Source organism: Microcaecilia unicolor, chromosome 7 (genome assembly GCF_901765095.1).
Source record: "Microcaecilia unicolor chromosome 7, aMicUni1.1, whole genome shotgun sequence".
Classification (NCBI taxonomy): domain Eukaryota; kingdom Metazoa; phylum Chordata; class Amphibia; order Gymnophiona; family Siphonopidae; genus Microcaecilia; species Microcaecilia unicolor.
In genome coordinates, this window is record NC_044037.1 from 17,677,809 (window position 1) to 17,696,983 (window position 19,175).

A 19,175-nucleotide genomic window follows, 5' to 3' on the forward strand; every position below is an offset into this window, starting at 1 on the left:
AGAACGAAATGTCAAGTTGGGCAGTCTAGATTTCCTGGGTAGAGGTGTAGAGGTTAGGTGCCGAAGGCGACATTGAAGAGGTGGGCTTTAAGCAGAGATTTGAAGATGGGGAGGGAGGGGGCCTGACGTATGGGCTCAGGGAGTTTGTTCCACGCGTGGGGTGAGGCGAGGCAGAAAGGGCGGAGCCTGGAGTTGGCGGTGGTGGAGAAGGGTACTGAAAGGAGGGATTTGTCTTGAGAGCGTGTCATCATGCTGTTCTCAAGGTCCATCAGCTCTTCAACTCCTTAGACTCAGTCTTTCAATTCACATTCGTATTCAGTACATTGTATACAAGACAAAATATACTCAATGTATTCCTGTTACTTAAGTAGGGAAATATAAACTTAACACTTCAATGCTATACAGAATTTTTTCTTAAATGCAATCCAAAGCTAACATATAAAGTTGTACTACTTTTGTTCCTAAAGAGACTCTAGCTCTAAATATAAGCACACTCTCACATGTTCCCCATTGTTAACTCTTAATGCACACACTCAATCTCCAACATATAATAAAATGATAAAACCACACTTATCTCATGGCTGCCAAGCGTACAAAACCACCTGGCAACTCCTTTCTTCACTGCTCTTATGTGCACTGAAGCTTCTCTCAGTGTCGGCTACTATAGCAGACAACGTCCCTCATACCATCTGTGACTTTTAGTTTGGTAGCTCTTTTTAGTTTTCCAACGTTCACATCCGTCAGTTACATCATTTCCTGTCTTCGGAAGCGATATAAGTAGCAGTAGTCACTCACGCACTATTGAGAGGTTGTTGGAACACTTATTTTTTGTAGAGTGATAGAATGAACCATAGTCCTTGAAGCACAGCTAATCGAAACCCTGCAGAGTTGGGTGGTATGAGGGACGTTGTCAGTTGTAGCAACCGAGGCTGACAGAAGCTTTGGTGCGCATAAGAAGAGTGGTGAAGTAAAGAGCTGCTGGGTGGTTTTGTACACTCGGCAACCGTGAGGTAACTGTGGCTTTTCCATTTTATTATATGGTAGAGAAAGAAAAAAAGCAAAAGCAAACATTATTTTTGAGTGTGTTAAGAGTTCACAATGGGAAACATGCAAGAGCATGCTTAAATTTAGAGCTAGTCTCTTGAAAAATTACTAGTATTCTCATATGGTCGGAAAAACAGATTTAAAAAATTTCTAGGAGCTTTTGGGTATCCTATTACCACGTCCTCCATTTGACTTTTGACATGACTCTGGTTTTGACTGGCTATTAAATAGAGGATGACACAAAACTGAAGGTTTTACTGCACATTTCAATTAAAAAAACTTTTCATGGACCAAAAAAAAAAAAAAAAAGTTTTAAAAATCTCAACACAAATACAAGCATAGATAACAACCACAGTATCCATCTAGTCTACCCATGTTTCATCCAGTTTTGAAAAAAAAAAAAAGTGCCATACTCCTCTGTTGATTCAATTGTCATCAATACGTAAAGAACAACTTCCTTCCATCTCAAAATCTTCTTACGCTTCCTGTAAATATCCTGGAAAACAGGAAGACATGTCTTCCCACTTTGTACTACCTCAAAAGCACATCACTGGAGTTGACAAGTTCCATACCTAGGTATCCCATACCCTCGGTTGTGCCTGTGAGGAGATTGTTGAGGCCTGTAGTGGTCATAGGATACAATGTTTCCAGCATTCTGGGGGCAATGAATGGGAGACGAGCGCCCTGATGGAATGTTGTGCTGCAGCCGCGGTGGGAGAACTGGTAGTCCTCTGCTGTAAGCCACTGTCATACAGACCTCCTTCCCACGCACCTTCTTGAATAGCCGCTTTCGAGACTTCATGTCCAACTCTGCAGTTTCACAAAACAAAGAACTAAGAGTAACTATACTAGTTCTAGGAAGACCACAGAGGTCATTTATTGGACCAACACAGAATTACAGCATCTGTTGATTTGTTGGCTCAGAATAGTATCACAACATACAAAGAATATACTCAGATACATTTTTAATACGTTATATTTTAAAATACCAGCCAGAGGCGAAAGTATCATAAGCAAAACAATAAAATGATTTTATATAGTGCTTTCTGTACTTCCATGGATGTACAAGAAGCAGGTTTAGCCAACTGTATAGGTCTCCCACTACATAAGTATTGTCATACTGGGAAAGACCAAAGATCCATCAAGCCCAGCATCCTGTTTCCAACAGTGGCCAATCCAGGTCACAAATACCTGGCAAGATCCCCAAAAAGTACAAAACATTTTATACTGCTTATCCCAAAAATAATGGATTTTCCCCTAATCCATTTAATAATGGTCTATGGACTTTTCCTTTAGGAAGCCATCCAGACCTTTTTTTTAAACTCCGCTATGCTAAACGCCGTTACCACATTCTCTAGCAACGAATTCCAGATTTAATTACACGTTAAGAAAAATTTTCTCAGATTCGTTTTAAATTTACTACATTGTAACTTCATCGCATGCCCCCTAGTCCTAGTATTTTTGGAAAGCGTAAACAGACGCTTCACATCTACCCGTTCAACTCCTCTCATTGTTTTATAGACCTCTATCATATCTCCCCTCAGCCACCTTTTCTCCAAGCTGAAGAGCCCTAGCCGCTTTAGCCTTTCCTCATAGGGAAGTTGTCCCATCCCCTTTAACATTTTTGTCGCCCTTCTCTGCACCTTTTCTAATTCCACTATCTTTTTTGAGATGCGACGACCAGAATTGAACACAATATTTGAGGTGCGGTCACACCATGGAGCAAAGGCATTATAACATCCTCATTTTTGTGTTCCATTCCTTTCCTAATACCTAACATTCTATTTGCTTTCTTAGCCGCAGCAGCACACTGAGCAGAAGGTTTCAACATATCAACGACGACACCTAGATCCCTTTCTTGGTCCATGACTCCTAACATGGAACCTTGCATGACATAGCTATAATTCGGGTTCCTCTTTCCCACATGCATCACTTTGCACTTGCTCACATTAAACGTCATCTGCCATTTAGACGCCCAGTCTCGTAAGGTCCTCTTGTAATTTTTCACAATCCTCCTGCGATTTTAATGACTTTGAATAACTTTGTGTCATCAGCAAATTTAATTACCTCACTAGTTACTCCCATCTCTAAGTCATTTATAAATATGTTAAAAAGCAGCGGTCCCAGCACAGACCCCTGGGGAACCCCACTAACTACCCTTCTCCATTGAGAATACTGACCATTTAACCCTACTCTTTGTTTTCTATCTTTTAACCAGTTTTTAATCCACAATAGAACACTACCTCCTATCCCATGACTCTCCAATTTCCTCTGGAGTCTTTCATGAGGTGTCAAACGCCTTCTGAAAATCCAGATACACAATATCAACCGGCTCACCTTTATCCACATGCTTGTTCACCCCTTCAAAGAAATGTAGTAGATTGGTGAGGCAAGATTTACCTTCACTAAATCCATGTTGACTGTCTCATTAATCCATGCTTTTGAATTTGCTCTGTAATTTTGTTCTTAATAGTCTCTACCATTTTGCCTGGCACCGACGTCAGACTCACCGGTCTATAATTTCTCGGATCTCCTCTTTTTAAAAAATCGTCGTTAACATTGGCCACCCTCCAATCTTCCGGTACCACGCTTGATTTTAAGGCTAAATTACATATTACTAACAATAGCTCCGCAAGCTCATTTTTCAGTTCTATCATTACTCTGAGATGAATACCATCCGGTACAGGAGATTTGCTACTCTTCAGTTTATAGAACTGCCCCAATACACAATCTGAATTGCCTGTTTACAATAGGCAGATACAATAGGCATCTCAAGAGACTTGGTGGAAAAGGGGAAATCAATGGGACACTGTTAGGGTACAAATTGAATCACAATGATAGAGAGGATCAAATTGGAGGGGGAGGGGGTTGCGCTAAATGTTAAAGAGGGAATTTAGTCAAATAAAATAAACATTCCATATAAAACATAGCAGTGTGGACTCATTATGGATAGAAATTCCATGTGTAAAAGGAAGGAGTATTCTTGTAGGACTGTACTACCATCCACCTAGACACAATGAACAGAGATGAAGAAATGTTTAGAGAGATTAGGAAAGCTGGCAAGTTGGGCAACACTATAATGACGGGTGATTTCAATTACCCCAAAACTGACTAGATAAATGTTACATCGAGGACTGCCAGGGAGATAAAATTTCTAGATGTAATAAACAACTGCTTCTTTGAGCAACTAGTCCAGAAACCGACAAGAGGTGGAGCCATTTTGGATCTGGTCCTTGGTGGCATGCAGGGTAAAGTGCGAGAGGTGGCAATGTTAGGTTCCCTGGGAAACAGTGATCATAATATGATCAAGTTTGAGCTATTATCTGGGATGAACCCGCAAAGGAAATCTATTGTAGCTGTATTTAATTTTCAAAAGGAAGACTATAATAAAATGAGGAAAATGGTTAAAATGAGACTAAAAGGATAGGCTGCTAAGGTTAGGACACTAAATCACACATGAATGTTATTCAAAAATACCACCTTGGAAGTCCAGACCAGATGCATTCCACGTGTTTGCAAAGGTGGAAAGAAGAGAAAACGTCAGCCAGCATGGTTAAAAGGTGACGCAAGGGCTATTACAGCCAAAAAATTGTTCAAAGAATGGAAAAAGGACCCAAATGAAGAAAATAAGAAGCAACATACGCACTGGCAAGTCAGATGCAAAGCATTAATAAAGAAGGCTAAAAGGAGTGGAGGAGTGGCCTAGTGGTTAGAGCACTGGTCTTGTAATCCAGAGGTGGCCGGTTCAAATCCCACTGCTGTTCCTTGTGATCTTGGGCAAGTCACTTAACCCTCCATTGCCTCAGGTACAAACTTAGATTGTGAGCCCTCCTGGGAGGGAGAAATATCTAATGTACCTGAATGTAGCTCAAGCGCTACTAATGAAAAAGGTGTGAGCAAAATCCAAATAAATAAAGATTCTACAATTCTAAAGAATAACAAGATTCCATGCAGAATTTCAAAGAGTAGCAACATTCCATGTAGAACCCCAAAGAGTAACAAGATTCTTTGGGGTGGAGGAGTGGCCTAGTGGTTAGAGCACTGGTCTTTTGCAATCCAGAGGTGGCCGGTTCAAATCCCGCTGCTGCTCCTTGTCATCTTGGGCAAGTCACTTAACCCTCCATTGCCTCAGGTACAAACTTAGATTGTGAGCCCTCCTGGGACAGAGAAATACCCAGTGTACCTGAATGTAACTCACCTTGAGCTACTACTGAAAAAGGTGTGATCAAAATCTAAATAGATAAATAAATAAATAAATAAGAGAATAGGAAGAGAAACATGCCGTAAGAGGCTAAAACTCACACTAACAAATTTTTCAGGTACATCAGAAGCACAAAAAGCCTGCAAGGGAATCCGTGGGACCATTAGATCACAAAGGAGCAAAATGGGCACTCAGGGTGGACAAGGCCATAGCGGAGAAACTGAATTCTTTGCTTCAGTCTTTACGGAAGATATAAGAGATCTGCCTGTACCGGAAATGGTTTTCAAGGGTGATGATGCGGAGGAACTGAAAGAAATCTTGGTGAACCTGAAGATGTACTGAGCCAAATTGACAAATTAAGAAGTAGTAAATCACCTTGACCAGATCGTATACATCCAGGGTACTCGAAGAAATGAAATTGCTGATCTGCTGTTAGTAATATGTAATCTGTTGTTAAAATCATCCATATTACCTGAAGATGGGAGGGTGGCCAATGTGACGCCGATTTTTTTTTTAGGGGTGATCCCGGAAATTACAGTCTTAAGTCAGTGTCGGGCAAAATAGTGGAAACTATTAAAAAGAATAAAATTACAGAACACAAACATGGTTTAATGGGACAGAGTAAGCATGGATTCAGCCAAGGGAAGACTTGCTGCACCAATTTGCTTCATTTCTTTGAAGGCCTTGAATAAACATGTGGATGAAGGTGAGCCGGTTGATGTAGTGTATCTAGATTTTCAGAAAGCTTTTGATAAAGTTCCTCTTGAGAGACTCCATGGGATAGCAGGCAAAGTTCTGGTGTGGATTGGGAATTGGTTATTGGACAGAAAACAGAGGGTAGGGTTAAATGGTCATTTCTCTCAATGGAGGGTGAACAGTGAAGTGCCGCAAGGATCAGTACTGGGCCCGCTATTTAACATGTTTATAAATGATATGGAAATCAGAACGATGAGTGAGGTGATTAAATTTGCAGGTGATACAAAACTATTCAAGGTTATTAAAACACATGCAGACTGTGAAATTTTGCAGGAAGACCTTAGGAAATTGAAAGGCTCAGCATCCAAATGGCTCAGCACTCAAGAAAAAGATCTAGGTGGTGTTGTAGATAATATGCTGAGGTGTGGTGGTCAGTATTGGGGTAACTGAAATCACTCAGAAAATAAAGGAATCTGTAGAACTCATCACTCACAACTAAATAGAAATTCTACAATAATTTGTTCTGTATCTGGAGAGTTAAGTGTTATTCACTGACAAAAATAGTGGAGAAAAAGACCTCGGTACGAATCAGACACACCCCAAATTGAAAGATGTACTTTCATTCACAAAGAGGTCTCCTTTTAATCATAAGTCTAAAAAAACTCCACTTTCATATAGAAAAGAAACCTCTCCAAGATGCAGAAATGAGAAGAGACTGCAACTAAGTTATTTGACGTTTAAAATTATACACTTATCTTGGATGCAGTAAACGTATCCATCCTTCAATGAAATACAAATACGCTCAAAGTCCCGATCACTTCTTTTTAAATCCCAACAGGGGTGCCCTATTTCACCATCGTTTGGCTGCTTCAGGGGAAAATAGTTTCCACGGGACCCATCCAAGACCGCAGTTTCAATTCACCACCGTTGACTCTTCTAGTTTTTCACAAAATGGCGGCTGCCTCTCAAGGGACGCCGAGAGCTTTAAATCCCCGCGTCATAGGATTACGTCAGAACGTCTCAGGTGCCAAATTATAGGAACGCCTTCCATTCAATAGAAATATTTAATCCTTTAGGGATAACTGTGTGTAAAAAACCATCTTTGCTCCCTTTGGCGAAGTAAACACCTTATATCTCCTTTTCACTCTGTAACTTTTAGAACACCATACCTCCGAAAACTTATGTTGTTTTTCCATGAAATGAGATACCAAAGGTCTATTTACATAGTAACATAGTAGATGACAGCAGAAAAAGACCTGCACGGTCCACCCAGTCTGCCCAACAAGATAAACTCACAAGTGCCATTTTTTGTGTATACCTTACCTTGATTTGTACCTGTCTTTTTCAGGGCACAGACTGTATAAGTCTGCCCAGCACTATCCCTGCCTCCCAACCACCAGCCCTGCCTTTGATTTAAGCAGTGGTGTGCTGGAGCCGGCTCGCACGAGCCGGTTGTTAAATTTTCTTCCGGCTTGCGAGCCGGTTGTTGAAAATAGTGAGCCGGCTCTGGCTCTCCGTCCCTCCGGATCCGCCTCACCGCCCGCTTGTTTTTTAAATTCTTAGGTTCCAGCGCCGAGTCGCCAACTGTCCTGAGTCCTCCCTTGCCGATTTGCACTTTAAAAATGGCCGCCGAGACTTCGGCTGAAGTCTCGGCGGCCATTTTGAAGCACGAATCGGCAAGGGAGGACTCAGACAATCGGCGACTTGGCGCTGGAAGCCAAGAATTTAAAAAACAAGCGGGCGCGTGGTGAGGGACCGGATCGGGAGGGCGGGAGGGAGGGAAGAGAAGAAGAATTTCATAAAACAGCTCGGGAGGGGGTGGCAGGGGGGAAAAGAGAGTCGCTGCTGGGCATGGGTGGATGGAGGGGGGGGGGGTCGCTGGACATGGGTGCATGCAGGGCAGGGGAGAGGAGGGTCACTGCTGGACATCTGGGTGCATGCAGGGCAGAGAAGGGTCACTGCTGGACATGGGTGCACGCAGGGCAGGGGAGAGGAGGGGAGAGAGAAGAAATGCTGGACATGGATGGAGGGAAGAGAAAAGTGAGGAAGGAGATGAGATAAGGGAAAAGGAAGAGAGGAGAAAAACTGCACATGGATGAAGAAAATAGGCAGAGGCTGAGGACCAGAAATGAAAGGAGGAAAGAAATAAATGGAAAGGAAGCCCTGGAAACGGAGTTAAGAGGACAGATAGCAGCAGAATCGGATACTGGGCCAGCATGATCAGAAAAACAGTCACCAGACAACAAAGGTAGAAAAAAAACTCATTTTATTTTCATTACAGTGTTTGGAATATGTTCACCTTGAGAATCAGGTGCTCAACATTAAAAGTTTATATTTATTTACTTATGGCATTTTATCCCACATTAAACATGAATTAGATTGGAACCTGGGATCATTTTTTTTCCTGGAGAGAGTAATGCATTGCCCCCCCCCCCCCCCCGCTATAGCCAGCTCTGCAATTTGGGGGGGGGGGGCGCAGAGGTGGACCGGGGAGAGCGCCTGTTAAAAATTTACCAGCACACCACTGGATTTAAGTCTATTGGAGGCATACAGCAGAGCAAGATGGAAGGAACAGTCTGGTGGTACAGAGAGGCATGGATTAGCAGCCTTGAATTGTCAGATTTGGCTACTAACAAACAATCTCCAGGAACAAACTGTTCAAAGCATCTATTGACTTCAGTAAAATATTCCCTCTATAATCTCTTCCTCCCAACCTTTTATCACGCCCATTAATTTTGAGTAAGCATTTTCTTATTTGAAAATTCCTATACATTATCTATCCTTTTTATCTTCTAGAGAAAACTGTAAACTCTCTGTATGGCTTGCACAGTATCCATTTCTACTGTTTCTACTGTGTCCTTACAATATTGTAGTCTCTGGGGGGAGGGGGGGGGGAATTTTCCTGAAGGTGAGGCCACCCTCTGATCAAGGGTGGTACTGTGTTTTTGCGTTTGGTGACGTGCTCAGGTACCCAAAGAGAATGGCAACCTTTAGGTCAGGCCAGCCATTAATCCTAGCTTCCTTTCGCATTTGGCAAGTGCTGGTAATTGTTTAAATTAGGGACGGGCAAATTTTAACCGTGATTAATCCTGGGATTAAAACTGATCACACAATTAATTGTGCTTAATCACAGTGTGCATTTTGGGCATTTCTCTCTCCTTTTCCTACTGGCTCTCCCCTAGTGAACACTATCCTCTCTCACACACACTTGGTTTCTCTCTCTCATGCCCCTTTCACCAGCTTCACCCAGTGTCTCTCATGCCCCTCTGATTTTTATTTTTTTTTAATGCAGACCCACCCTCCCTCTCACTGCGTTTATCTCAGCAGGGCTCAGGCTCCAGATTTTCTCTTCTTCCTTGGTGCTGCCTCAGTCTTTGTCTTCCCCCACATGGCTGCAGATTCTTGAGCCACAACATGCAGGAGCTTGGGGAAGTCTCGTGGTAGTCCCGCCAAGCCATTGCCCAGACTAAGGAGCCCCCCCCCTTCCCCTTAGCCCTGTTGTCAAAATCTACAATGGTACACATCACTGGATGACAAGTCATTCTTACACAGCCTGCTCTACCTAGAACCACGATCCTCTCCTCTGTGGAAAGGCAGCAGTTTCTGAACTGCTGTAACTGACCTCTGCAAAGGAGAATCTGGAAACACCATGGCCGTTTCTAGGGCTGTGTGGGTGCTGCAGCTATAAGGAAGGGTGGGAGGGGGGGGCATCAAAATAACTCCCTTTCCATTGTCTCCTCTTCTTGGCTACAATGGGTGTGGCAGGGCATGAGGGGACAGGTCACAATTCTGGGTCAATATTCTGCTGGAAAACACTATGCCAGCAAACACTCCACGTTCCACTTTTCCACTTTCTGGCTCACAGGACCTGTCCTTTAGAATGCCTTCCCCATGTCCCTATGATTACTGAGGCAGGGAATTTTAGAAAGTATCTTAGTGCCCATTTACTTAATAAACCTTTTGCTCAATGACAGAATTTACACTTTTGCCTTAATTTGATCAAGTGCTTCTATTTTGATGTTGACTGTGGACAGCAGTATTTTGCACGTTTGGTTGCGAAATCGGCCAGAATTGTAGACGGAGCGGGATATACATTTTTTAAAATAAAAAAAGTACTTACAGTGGAAGAAAAGGTCAACACCCCCACCCAAAGCACTTTTGCAAGCTGTTTCTCAGCTAAGGTTCATTCTGTGCTATTCTAAGAGCAGGAGCAGAATCCTTCTAGTACGTTCTATACAAACCCATTTCCGTGGCGTAGCCCGACATCTTCTGGTAGCCCCCTCCTTTTCTAGTGGAGTTAACATTCCAGGCAGGGACAGGCGTCACCTGGGTCACAGGTTTCAGGTTCACTAAGGGAACAATATGCCTACAAAACGTACCAAAAGAAATTGGCAGAAAGGCAATTAATGACATATATCCACATTCTCCACTCCAAGCAAGGCAGTTTTCTCCCTCATCATTTTCACACCTTCAGCCAGACTAACCGGCATTTGAATGTAGTACAGTATAGTCTCGATTATCTGACCTTCGCTAATCCAACCAACCAGCATATCTGACAGGACCCCTCCCCCCCGTGACATCATCAAATTGCTGTTAAAGTGTGCAAGTTCTCTTCCTGTTTTCTGGCTTCACACATGGATGGTTAGTGTTAATAAACAATACTGTATTTTAAATACAGATACCCTATACACCTGTTCTTTATGCACTGTTTTCCATATTATCTGACAATGGCTTCGTCCCATTTACATTGGATAATTGAGACCGCACTGTAACACAGTAAATGACGGCAGATAAAGACCTGTATGGTCCATCCAGTCTGCCCAACAAGATAAACTCATTTACATGGTATGTGATACTTTATACCTGAGTTTAATTTGTCCTTGCTTTCTCAGGGCACAGACCATAGAAGTCTACCCAGCACTCTTCTTGTACTAAAAGTTCTGAAGCTAACATCGAAGCCCCTTAAAATTTACACTCCAGCCCATCCCTATCTATTTAGTCACGATCAGGGCATAGACTGTAGAAGTCTGACCCGCTCCCATTTTGTTTCCCAATTACCGGTGTCACTACCCAATCTCCGCTAAGGTTCCGTGGAACCATTCCTTCTAAACAGGATTACTTTGTGTTTATCCCACGTATGTTTGGAATTCCATTACTGTTTTCATCTCCAAAACTCTCTGTACTGAGTTTTAAAGACATGAAAATTTCTTCTATCTCACTAGAATGCAAACCTAGCTTCTGTTTTATTTAATCAAACCCATGGGCATAGTTTGGGAAGAGAAAAGGAGTGGGGCGATGTTTCCTCCCACCTCTTCAAACACAGCAGAGCAAAGGTGTTGAACAGGATGCCTCATTTCCTGCTGCAGCATCTCCCCTCTTTCTCCCCCTTCCCTTACCTCCAGGAGAACAGGATGCCTCATTTCCTGCTGCAGCATCTCCCCTCTTTCTCCCCCTTCCCTTACCTCCAGGAGAACAGGATGCCTCATTTCCTGCTGCAGCATCTCCCCTCTTTCTCCCCCTTCCCTTATCTCCAGGAGAACAGGATGCCTCATTTCCTGCTGCAGCATCTCCCCTCTTTCTCCCCCTTCCCTTACCTCCAGGAGTACAGCATGTCTCCTCAAGCCCTTCCTCCTTGCCATAGCACCTTTATGCTACTGCACAGCTACAGCAGTAGCAGTAAGAGGACTGGTAACATGTGCCACTGAGCCTTGGAGCCTGTGTGGAATTGGAGGCTCTGTGTCCCCCCATCCCCATTGCAACAGGTGTATGCAAAGGGGGCAGGACGCAAAGAGCCTCCGAGGCTTGACAACACACATCACTTGTCTTACTGCTGCTGCTGTAACTGCTCAGCAATGTGAAAGAGCCACGGCAAAAGGGGTCCTGCACTCATGGGGCAGGGTGGCGGGAGGAGAACAAGGTGGGTGGGAACACTAGACCATGTGGGAGGGGACAATATGGAGATGGAGAAAGCACAAGCGGGAAGAAATTCAGATCGGTAAGGGGATAAGGAGAAGCAGAGGAAGATGAGGCTGGGTACAAAGAGTGAAAACAGGTGGGGGAGGGGGAAGAAAGGAGTGCACTTTGGGAAAAGGAAGGGAGAGAGAACAGAAGAGGGAGATGTTAAAAGAGGAAGCACTCGAGTGGTAGGGAGGAACAAGACTGTGGGGGAGAAGCGGCTGAGAAAGGGCCCACAGGAGGAAAGAAGTAAGGAAGGAGAAAGTGTGAGTGAGGAGGAAGGAAATATATGACAGGGGGAGGGAGAAAGATGAAGGGAAGGAAGGAGGGCAGAGTGGAGAGATGACAGAATTTATGAAGTGGGGAAAGGTGAGTGAGTGATCGGGGAAGGCAAGGGGCATAGGTTAAGAGTGCGAGAGGAGGGAGCGAAGAATGGAAGAGAATAGGTAAGATTAGCAAAGTCAGTAGGTAGAAGCCATTCTCAGCATGAAATACAGTGCTCAAAGACCTGGTACAAGAGATATTTCTAATATACAAGGCCTTCCCAAGGGTATCCAATACCCTAGGCCCTTGACCTTCCATACTAAAGGGCCAACACAGCAGGTCAAGATTTCAGGATCCCTAATGAGTATGTATACAATAATCACAAATAACTATATAATCCAATACTATAATCTTTATTAAATGTATAATATATGAGGAGTAGCCTAGTGGTTAGTGCAGCAGACTTTGATCCTGGGGAACTGGGTTCAACTCCCACTGCAGCTCCTTGTGACCCTGGGTAAGTCACTTAACCCTCCACTGCCCCAGGTACAAAAAAAAAAAAAACCAAACAGATTGTGAGCCCTCTAGGGACAGAGAAAGTACTTGCATATAATGTGTACAGTGCTATATGATATACAGTAGTATATGAAAATATAACAAAATCTTCATAACACATCAAATCAACATTCATTACTATCTCACCATCACTCAATGCATCTCACACCTCAATCATCTCACATCTTTCCAACGGTACAGTCTGAACTTGATTTAAAAAATTTTTTTTATATATCAGGATTTATTTACCACCTTTCTGAAGGAATTCACTCAAGGCTGTGTACAGCAAGAATAAGTCAAACAAAAGCAATAGACAATTACAGCAGTAAAATATTCAAACGACAGCATAGGATGTAAGCAAAGATGGACCATATAGATAGATAAGACAGAACAACAGGATTAGGAAAATACGGGACTAGTTAAAGAGTCACAAACAAGGTCAGAAAGGTGCTTGACCAGTATCTTGGCTAGGGTAGGAGTGGATAAACATGTCCTGCTATAATATGTGCAGCCGGTGTCATTTACTTCTTCCGTTAAAGTTCTGGTTGAAGAGCCAAGCTTTCACCTGCTTCCTGAAGTAGAGATAATCTTATGTTAAGCGAAGCCTTTCAGAGAGTGCATCCCAAAGTGTGGGAGCCACTCTGGAGCAGGCTCACTTGCAGGTATCACATCCTATAATGTCCTTTGGAGAGGGTGTGGTTAGCTAAACTCCTTGGGAGGACTTTAGTGACTTTGAAGGTGTGTAGAGAGAGATCCTGTTCTTCAAGTACTCTGGGCTATTTCCTTTAAGGGCCTTGAAGGTAAAACAGAGTTCCAAATGTGGTTCTCTGTTGTACTGATAGCCATAAAAGGTTAAGCAAAAATGGTGTGATGTAGTCATGTTGCTTACAACCTTCTGTTAGTCATGCAGCGGCATTCTGAATCAATTGGAGCTGGTGCAAACCCTTTGTAGTCAGACCAGTGTAGAGTGCATTACAATAATCCAGTCTTGATGTTAACCTGGCATGCACAACTGAGACAAGATTTGCCTTCTCAATGTAAGGAGAGAGGCAGCGTATTTGTCGCAAGTGATAGAAGCTGCTCTTGAAAGTTGCTTGGATTTGGGGGATCAGTGTTCAATTGAGCTGTATTCCAAGGTTTGTAACTTGTGATTTGAGGGGGAGTTCATATTTCCCAAAAGAAATTTTGATTGTCTGGTATGTGCCCACTTGTATTAGGGACTCATGGAAGCTCAGTTTTACTTGGGTTCATGCAGTTTGCTGTTTTTAGCCCATTCTTGAATTGATGTTAGACAGGTAGTTAGTTTATTCAAGGCTGTGGATAAGTTAGGTTCAATGGGTACAAGTAGCTGCATATCATCCGCATAGATGTAGAACCAAGTGTCCATTGACCGAATCAGCTTGGCTAGTAGCTTGAGGTAGATATTGAATAGAATAGGTGACAGTATCAATCCTTGTGGTACCCCACAGGTCAGTGCCCATGGTGGTGAAGAGGTGCTGCTGAACACTATGGACTGTTGCCTGTCTGATAGAAAGGATCTGAACCAGGTAAGTAGTTCCACTGATACCCGTTTCTGCTAGTATATCATGACCCACAGTGTCAAAAGCTGCTGAGAAATCTAGCAGTACTAGTGCCAAGGCAAATCCCTTGTCTCGGTTTCTGATTACTTGGATGCGTATTATACAGCTCTAATAATTCTCTCTCTCACGCTAACCCACTATAAGGTAATAATAATACCCTTAACATTCTTCATCTCATGTTCAAAACCTGCCATATCACAAATATTTATGCTTTTCAATAGTTCCTATGCTGGGGATAGGTGAGAAAAAGCCCCAAAAGTCATTAATATCCCTCAGGAAAGACATCAAATACCTTTATAGAAATGGGAGGTGGGGGGGGGGGGGGAGAGTAATATCTGGAGAGCTTTGAATATCAATGCCTGTAGTATGGGGAAAAAAATTCTAGATCTAGAGGCTGTAATGGTAGAAGCCAACTTGGATTTAGTGGCTGTCATGGAGATTTGGTTCAGAGAGAACCATGACTGGGATATAGTTAAACCTGGCTATACTCTAATCAGGAAGGACAGGGTAGGAAAAAAGGGTGGAGGAGCGGCATTATATATTAAGAAAAATATTAAAGCGATAGAATTGCAGGACATATGGAGTAAGGAAGAAGCACTGTGGGTTAATCTGGAAAGAGGGAATGGAAAATGTATTTACACTGGTGTGATATACAGGCCTCCTCCACGGTAAGAAATGGACAGATTTAATTAAGACATTCACAAGATAGCTAGGAAAAGAGAAGTACTACTGATGGGTAATTTTAATATGCAAGACATCAATTGGGGAATCCCTGCTGCGGGGTTGTGTAGAAGCATGGGGATCATAGATTCTCTACAGCAGTTGGTAAAGGAACCCACAGGGATGAAGCTATTCTAGACCTGGTGCTTATAAACGGGGTCCAAAATACAAGACAGGAGAGGCCCTCTACGATGAGAAAGCTACTATAGTCGTTGCAAGAAGCTTGTCTGCTTGCTTTGACTACACAATTTGGGTAAGGTCTAAAACTCCAGAAAAGAGCAGGGTTACTATCCTGTACATTGTTTTGGATCTCACTGTATGACCCCTGAAGTAGACGCTTGCGTGTGTCAAAACACGGCCCGGGTCGGGTCTTTATTTTAAGTATAATAATAAAGACTGTTGGATTCACATCTCCAGTGGTGACTCGTCTTTGGTCAGCCTCTACTTTCACTTTGTGTGCTTATAAAAATGGGGAGAATGTTTCTGAAGTTATAGTGGAAGATCATTTGGCATCTAGTGATCACCAAATGGTTTGGTTCAATATTACAACACAGGAGGAGAGGGCTTATTCAAGACTGAAGGTGCTAGATTTCAAAAGAACTAACTTTACCAAGATGGGGGAATATCTCAAGAGTCAGAGTCAGTTGGCTAGAACAACTGAAGGAAGTAGAATCAGTGGGCAAAACTGAAAGGAGCTAATTTAAAGCCGGTAAACCTTTATGTTATAAAAGTACAGAAACATAAGAGAAAAAGAAGGCTGCTTTGGTTCTCAAAGTAACTGAAAAGGTAAGGGGAAAAAAAAAAAAAAAAAGATTAGCCTTCATAAATTACAAGATACAGAAAGAGGAAGACAGCCAAAACTACCAGGAAAAGCTAAGAGTAGCTGAAAAAGCTGTCAGGAAAGCAAAGATGCAAATGGAAGAAAAAAAAGCCAATAAGGTAAAATTAAGGAATAAGACTTTAGATATGTAGGTGATAGGAGGAAATGCCAAAATGACATTCTGAGGCTCAAGGGTGAAGGGGAAGAATATGTAGAAGCTGATAAAGATAAAGCTGAACTGTAACAATTACTTCTGTTCTGTGTTCACGGATGCAAGGCAAGGGGTAGGAGTGCAGAAAACAAACATTAATGGGGATGGATGTACGTACAGTAGACCAGGACAGATTCGCAGAAGAATGTTCATGAGGAGCTAGCTAAACTAAAAGAAGACAAAGCAATTGGGCATGATGGGATATATCTGAGGGTACTCGAGAAATCTGAGAAGTTCTGGTGAATCCGTTATCTGACCTGTTCAATGCTTCTTTAGAGTCTGGAGTGGTCAAGGAGGACTGGAGCAGGACTGATGTGGTCCCCTTTGCACAAGAGCGGAAGGAGGAGGTCAGGAATTATACACTTGTTAGTCTGACCTCACTGGTGAGTAAACTAAAGGAAATGCTTATAAAGCAGAGAATTCTAGAATCAAATGGACTGCAGGACCTGAAGCATCCAGGAACATCCAAACTTTCTGACCATAAAACAATTCTTGAGATTTTCGCCAAGTAGTGTCAAAGAAGAGAATTCAAACCTTGTTCCAAAACAAATCTCACGAGTAGATCGCTCTACAACTTTTGTGGAATTTTTCAAAAAAGCGGTTATTCCCCATTTATTCTCCTCTCTGAATTGTTCCCTGAAGGGGATTGCTTCCAACTTGATTAGAGAAAACTGGCAAGAAGTAAGCTCTAGTTATAGAGGAATATGTTCTAAGGAACAATTCATAACTGAAGGGATTCACCAAACATTTCTTCAATCTATAGGAGCCATACCTCAGGATAGGAAAATGTAGTAACCATAGATCTCCTACTATACTTTACCAAAGCGACTTGTCACTTCTTGATTAGATTTTACATCTTCTTTTATTTGTTGAATCTATGCTGCAAGATCAACTTTGGTAGTTTCCATATTAGCAGATAGGGAGTCAATTTTACTCAAAGAGTTATTACATCTGCTGAAGTTTTGAACATTATTGCCTCCATCTTAGTCAACACCCACCAAACACCATCCGGCGTTACACCACTCGTGACAAAAGATTGCATTAAGCCACCAAGGTGTCCTGTAGCTACACTGCGGGGAAGAGCTTCCTCCACCAACTCACAAATAGACGCATCCACACTCAGCTCCACTGAGACTCCTTCCTTCACTTCTGCTGGGCATGAAGACTGGAGGAGAAAAAGAATATTCCAGGCCTAAGCTCGCCAACGCTCCTCCGTCAGTTTGAGCAACAGGCTCTCCCAACTGCACAGGGGTTGAAGTTTGGCTCATGGAGGACACAGGCTTAACTGCCCCTTCTCTCTTTGTATGCAGCATAACAAGGCAAACAACTTTCAGGTACGCAAACATGCAGAGCAACACTACTCAAGACTCATGCGGCCATCTTGACTCTGCCCCCGCATATGATAGATTTGCATACAATAGAGATAGTACACCTGCAAAATGTCTCATATGCATATTCATTAGGGATCCTGAAAATCTAGCCCATTGGTGGCCCTTGAAGACTGGGAGTGACGACCAAGGGCCTAGCCAAACCTTCAGCCATTTGCCACACCTCTGTTGTTCCCCCCCCCCCCCCCCAACAGTCCAGTAATCTTCCTTACTTCCCCCCCCCCCCCCCCCACCACACCTCACCTCTACCCTGGGCCTCAGCAGAAACACAACATGGAGCCTTTGAATACCAGTACATGTTGCAGGCCTGCAGCATCCTGCCCTCCAATACAAACTTCCTGTGGATGCAACTGGCCTTGAGCATGCACGGATACTAAAAGGCCTGCCGTTGCTGTTCCATTGCCAGCTACGTCAATGCTGTACTGCCAACCCTAGGTGGACACCAAATCTACCTAGTGGCTGGACCTGCCCTGCTTCACCAGCCTGAACATTCCAGAATCCTTTTAGAAGGTGGGTTTCTTGTTAAGCAAAAATAATAATAATAAAAAAAGCAATACTTCCCTCCTTCTGGCTATACTGGGCCTAGACTTACTTTTCTGCCAGCTCTTCAATGAACACAGTCACAGAGTTGCTATCGTGGCCAACTTCCTGAATATGAGAGTTGTAGTACTTGCCCCCTGTCTCCAACCGCACCTGGAACAGGAGGACATTTCATGTGTTGAAAAGAAAAAAAAGTCTTTCATAACTCATTGTACAGAACAGAAATTCTATCCCATGTACTATAAGAATGTGTTACTTTCTAAAGTGTTTCACTGTAGTGCAACGCTGTTTTTCTTTTTTAAATAAATACAGAGCTATTCAGTGGATGAAGTCAGCATTAAGATACACAGTCAGCGGCACTGAAAACCAGTATTAGCTGAGGACAGCTGCTGGTATTCATTTAGTTTAGGCCTGCTTTTCAGCACCCCTAACAAATTGTACGGCTGCTGAATATCACCAGTACATAAAATATTTGGCTTCCACTCATCCCGCCAGCCTTTCACTGCTGGGGCACTTATTTTCAGAAAAACAAAAGGAGTGGGAAATACACCAGGAACAAATGAGAAGACTTCAAATGATGGTAGACCGTTTATTAGTGGAGACTTTACACAGTGCTGTGTCTCGGCAGTGAACCTGCTTCAGGAGTCTTTACATAAAATATGTAAAACAATCAAATGGTAAACAAACTCTGGTACAAGCAGAGGAGGCAACAAGGTCTTTAAAAAGACCTTTGTAAAAAAAAAAAAAAAAAAACACTTGGAATCCAGAATGAAGTGAGCTGTCTCGGCTCCGAGCAGGGCTCCCAAGAGGGAGAGGGAGGGGGCAAAATTCCCCGGGCCCGGACCTCCAAGGGGGGCCAGGCGCTGGGGTCTCTCTCTCTCTTCTGCTCCTGATGGGAACAAATTGATCACATCCCAACAGGAGCAGGAGAGAGAAAAGTCCGGCACTGCAGCCAGGCCCCCCTCTTAGAAGTTGGGGAGGACCTGGAGGGGCACCTCCAGTGCTGCTCTTCTGCCCAGCTGAGTGGCTGCTTTTCCTCTTAGGCGAGCACGCGCTCGGTTTTGTAACCGAGCATGCCCCGAGAGGAAAAGCAGCTGCAGGGGCAGGCAATCGGAAGAAGCAGTGCTGAAGGAAGACATCCTCTGCAGGCGGGGACTCGTGATGCCCGCCAGCCAACAAGGTATTTCAACTGCGGCAGCGG

At 43.3% G+C, this 19,175-nt stretch overlaps 1 protein-coding gene across 2 annotated transcripts in view; it reads right to left on the bottom strand.

Annotated features, from left to right (window-relative positions):
* Positions 1-19,175, bottom strand: part of LOC115473858 (putative bifunctional UDP-N-acetylglucosamine transferase and deubiquitinase ALG13) — a 153,549-nt gene that overhangs the window by 52,961 nt on the left and 81,413 nt on the right. For both annotated transcript variants that reach the window (XM_030209005.1, XM_030209004.1), the window contains 3 exons: positions 18,027-18,127; positions 10,183-10,307; positions 1,617-1,854 (listed from right to left, as the gene is read on the bottom strand). In XM_030209005.1, the coding sequence (XP_030064865.1) occupies positions 1,617-1,854; positions 10,183-10,307; positions 18,027-18,127 (464 nt within the window). The remainder of the gene's footprint in view (positions 1-1,616; positions 1,855-10,182; positions 10,308-18,026; positions 18,128-19,175) is intronic.